General features: G+C 60.8%; 2 protein-coding genes across 2 annotated transcripts; both read right to left on the reverse strand.

Annotated features, from left to right (window-relative positions):
• Positions 1–2,026: 2,026 nt before the first annotated feature.
• Positions 2,027–2,521, reverse strand: LOC147976817 (uncharacterized). Its single transcript, XM_087520979.1, has one exon. It carries the CDS (start codon positions 2,519–2,521, stop codon positions 2,027–2,029), a length of 495 nt encoding a protein of 164 aa, XP_087377105.1.
• Positions 2,522–3,865: 1,344 nt separating this feature from the next.
• On the reverse strand, positions 3,866–4,417 carry LOC147976818 (uncharacterized). The gene has a single exon (XM_087520980.1). The coding sequence runs from the start codon at positions 4,415–4,417 to the stop codon at positions 3,866–3,868; it is 552 nt and encodes a 183-aa protein (XP_087377106.1).
• Positions 4,418–4,683: the final 266 nt, after the last annotated feature.

A 4,683-nucleotide genomic window follows, 5' to 3' on the forward strand; every position in this document is an offset into this window, starting at 1 on the left:
TCGGCGTTTTGAGGGGAGCACGTAGTACTTAGGCTTTCGTAACATTGAGCGCGAGCGAAAACACCCACTGGGCCGGCTGGCGGCAACCCGGCGAAGCCGGGTTGGCATGCGGTCCGTCGCTTGGCGGCTTGGAGTGGCGGGGGCCGGGTCGAGCGGCCCTGCAGCATGCGAGAAAACTCATGGATGCCAGCGCTCTTTCTCTTTGTCTCTGAAGCTTTTTTCTCGCGACTTCTCCTCCTTTGGGTCCCCCCCCCCCCGCGAGTCTGACGGCCGAGGCTCCGGTCCGTGACAAGGGGTTCAGCCTTTGGGAGGAACACGCGATATTTAGCCTTTCGGAATGTTGAGCGTAAGCGAAACACCCACTGGGCCGGCTGGCGGCAATCCGGTGGGGCCGGGTTGGCGAGCAGCCGGTTGTGCGGCGACTTTTAAAGTGGTGGGGCCGGGTTGGACGACCCAGCGGTTCTTGACTTAGTGCTCGAGGCGCGCCGGTGCTCTGGTCTCATGTGCTTGCTAGCCAACAGCCGAAGCCGGTTCTGCAGCTTAGGGCGAAGTGAGAAGCCGCGGCGGTCCAACACGTCAGGAGTTCCTAAGGGAATCGGCCGCTGGCCAAGCCGGCCAGCCCCCGAGCCCCCCCCCCCCCGGTCGAGCGAGTCGATCCGGTGGCCGGGTTGGCTTACAAGGAAAGTAATGCGCAAAATGTAGGGGACATAATAGCTTGGTCGCGAAAAAGGGCAGCCCCGAGCGTTGTTCGGGGGTCCCATAGTTCCCAGATGGTTACAAAAGGCAGTGATACATACGTGCATACGGCTAATTGTAAAACAGGCGGAGGAGCTCCGCATTCCATGGCCGGGTTGTTTCTTCGCCGGTGGTGTCCCTATTGCGCTTGTTTGACCTGTGGGCGTCGTTGAGGTAGTACGCGTTGCGATCGCACAAGGCCTTGCCTACGATGAAGGGACCCTCCCATGGGGAGGACATCTTGTGCTGGCCGGCCTGCTGCTGGACGAGGCAGAGGATGAGGTCTCCCTCCCAAGAGGCGAGGGGCTTGATTTTCTTGTTGTGGTAGTGCATCAGGCCTTGCTGGTAGATGGCCAAGCGACTGAGCGCTAGTAGGCATGCTGCTTCGAGCAGGTCGACACCATCTTCGCGAGCTTCTCTAGCTTCGGCTTCCATGCACATCGTGACGCACGGGGAGTCGAACTCGACGTCGGTCGGAATGACTGCTTCTGCTCCGTAGACGAGGAAGAATGAGATGAACCCAGTCGACTGGTTTGGCATGGTGTGGATACTCCAGAGGACGGCCGGCAACTCGTCGAGCCAGCGGGCGGGGGAACGGACGAGTGGCTCGATGAGCCGCGGCTTGATGCCAGATAGGATGAGGCCATTGGCCCGCTCGACCTGGCCGTTGGACTGCGGATCTGCAACGGAAGCCAGGTCGAGATGGATGCCAGAGACGGACAAGTACTGCACGAGCGCGCCCTTGGCGAAGTTGGTGCCGTTGTCCGTGATGATGATGTTCGTACACCATGGCAAAGACGACCACTATTTCGGGCTCTGGGTCAGCGGCCCCTGGGACGGGTTCAGCGCCTGCCCCCGGGCTAGGTTGAGGCACGGTCAGGTTGGATGGAGCAGTTCCCGGGCTGGGTTGAGGCGCGACCGGGTTGGATGGAGCAGTCCCCGGGCCGCGTTGAGGCGCGGCCGAGTCGGTTGGAGCACTCCCCGGGCCGGGTTGAGGCGTGGCCGGGTCGGTTGGGGCAGTCCCTGGGCCGGGTTGAGGCGCGGCCTGGTCGGTCGTCACATGGATGGACTCGGAGTCCAGAGACGGCTTGACGGACAGCTTGTGCAGATGCTCGAGGGAGACGTCAGATTGGATGGACTGCCGAGACGAGGCGATCTTGGCGAGCGTGTCGACCTCCTCGTTCTCCATGCGCGGGACGTGGTGGAACACACAGCCCTCGAAGAACCCGGACAGCTTCTGGTTGAGGAAGCGGTAGCTCGCCATGTTAGAGTCGTGCGCGTCGCACTCGCCTTAGCACTGCTGCACCACCAGGTTCGAGTCGCCGAAGCACAGGATGCGTTGGATGCTGAGTTCCTTGGCAAGCCGGAGGCCATGCACAAGGGCTTCGTACTCGGTGACGTTGTTGGAAGCGGCAAAGTGGATCTGTAGTGCGTACTTGAGCCGGTGGCCCTTGGGGGAGGACAGCACTATGCCGGCTCCCAGGTCGAGTCGCATCTTTGAGCCGTCGAAGTGCATGCACCAGTGCGTCGAGTCCGGAGCTGGTGGCAGGTAGTGGGTCTCGATCCAGTCGACAAGGAAGTCGGCCAAATCTTGGGACTTGATTGTGGTGTGGGGCTCGTAGAGGATGGTATGGCGAGCTAGTTCGAACACCCACTTGGCGACCCGGCCAGAGGCATCCCGGCACCTGATGATGTCACCGAGAGGTCCCGTGCTGACCACGGTGATGACATGCTCTTGGAAGTACTGCTTCAGTTTCTTTGCGGTGAAGTACACGCCGTAACACATCTTCTGGTAGTGCGGGTAGTTCTGCTTTGAGGTGGAGAGCACCTCGCTCAGGTAGTAGACGGGACCCTAGACGGCTTGGACCCTGTCCCTCTCTGGTCGCTCGACCACCATCACCGTGCTGACCGACCGCGAGGTCGCGGCGATATAGAGCAACAGCGGCTCCTTCTCGGCCGGTGCGGCCAGGACTGGTAAGGTCGAGAGCATGCGCTTGAGGTCCCGGAAGGCTTCGTCCACCTGGTCTTTCCATTCGAATGGCGTCGTCTTCTTCATTGGCTGATACAGGTGCTAGGCCCTCTCGCCCAGCCGACTAAGAAACCGGTTGACCGAGGCCAAGCAGCCGGTGAACTTCTGGACATCGTGCAGCCGGGCCGGCTTGTGCATGCGCTCGATGACCTTGATTTTCTCCGGGTCCGCCTCAATGCCGTGCTCTGAGATGAGTAAACTGGGTAGCTTTCTGGCCGGGACGCTGAAAATGCATTTCTCCGGGTTGAGCTTGACCTTGTACACGCGCAGGTTGGTAAAGGTATCCTTCAGATCATCGAGGAGCGTGAGGTGCTGCTTGGTCTTCACCACGATATCGTCCACGTAGACGTGGATATTGCGGCCGAGTTGCGACAGGAGGCACTTCTGCATGCAGCGCTGGAAAGTGGCATCAGCATTCTTCAAGCCGAACGACAAGGTGATGTAGCAATACGCCCCAAAAGGCATGATGAAGGATGTCTTCAGGGCGTCAGCCGGGTCCAGCTTGATCTGGATAGCCGGAGTAAGTATCCAGGAAGGACAGGAGCTCGCACCCGGCGGTGGAGTCGATGACTTGGTCGATCCGCGGGAGGGCGAACGGGTCTTTGGGGAGGCCTCATTCAGGCTGGTATAGTCGATACACATGCGCCACATGTTGTTCTTCTTCAAAACGAGGACCGGGTTGGCCAGCCACTCGGGGTGAAATACTTCCATGATGAAGCCGGCCGCCAAAAGCTTGGCAACCTCTTCACCAATGGTCCTTCTCTTCTCTTTGGAAAAACGACGTAGGGGTTGACAGACGGGCTTGGCGTCCTTGCGGACGTGAAGTTTGTGCTCGACGTACTTCCTCGGGATACCCGGCATGTCCTTTGGGGTCCATGCAAAGATATCCCAATTCTCATGGAGGAAGTCGACGAGCTCGCCTTCCTATTTGCTGTCGAGGGGGGTGCCTACGACAATGTACTTGCTGCAGTCGGGGTCTTCCGGGTTCAGCTTCACCTTCTTGGTCTCCTTGGTGGGCTTGAATGAGGCCTCATCGGTCGGGTCCTCGGCCGGGATGGGTGCGACCGACGTCTCTTGGGCGAGGGCGATGATCCGGTCGAGCTAGCGCCGCTCCTCGGCTACGACCAGCGACTCGGCCAGCTTGGCGCCGTCTCGGGCACACTCCACGGACTTGCGGTAGTCGCCAGAGATGGTGATGAGGCCCTTCGGACCCGGCATCTTTATCTTCAGATAGGTGTAGTGGGGGACCACCATGAACATGGCGAGGGCGGGCCGGCCCAGCAGCGCATGATACGTGTTGGACAGGTCCACCACCTCGAACGAGATCGGCTCGTGTCGAAAGTGGCTGCTGTCGCCGACCAGGACGTCGAGCCGGATCCGGCCGATCGGGGAGCAGGAGAGCCCGGGAACGATGTCGTGGAAAACCGTCCGGGTCGGCTCCAAGTCCTTGGCGTCGAGGCCGAGCTTGGTCATGGTGTCGCGGTAGAGGATGTTGATGTTGCTGCCGCCGTCAATAAGCACCCGGGAGAACTTGCACGTGTGCCGAGGCGCAACAATCGTGGGGTTGAGGACGAGGGCGTAACCACCCGGGTTCGGCTTGACGGCCGGGTGGTCCTGCCGAGTCCAGGTGATCGGGCGCTCCAACCAATGCATGTACTCTGTCTTGGCCGGGATAACGGTGTTCACCTACTGCCGAAGGAGGCGCTCACTGCGCTTGTCATCACCGAGGCTGGTGAAGACGATGTACGTTGCGTTTTGGGCCGGGTAGGCATCGTCGCGCATCGCACCACCGGCTGGGGGCCATGGTGGAGGCGGAGGCGGCTACCCCGCTCCCGGAGCCGGGGCCGGAGGAGGCGGGACGTCGCCCCTCATGATGTGCTTGGTGATGGCACACTACCGAAGCGTTTGCGTGGATGGCC

The sequence above is a fragment of the Triticum urartu genome, chromosome 4A (genome assembly GCF_056163025.1).
Source record: "Triticum urartu cultivar PI428250 chromosome 4A, HENAU_Tu73, whole genome shotgun sequence".
Lineage (NCBI taxonomy): Eukaryota > Viridiplantae > Streptophyta > Magnoliopsida > Poales > Poaceae > Triticum > Triticum urartu.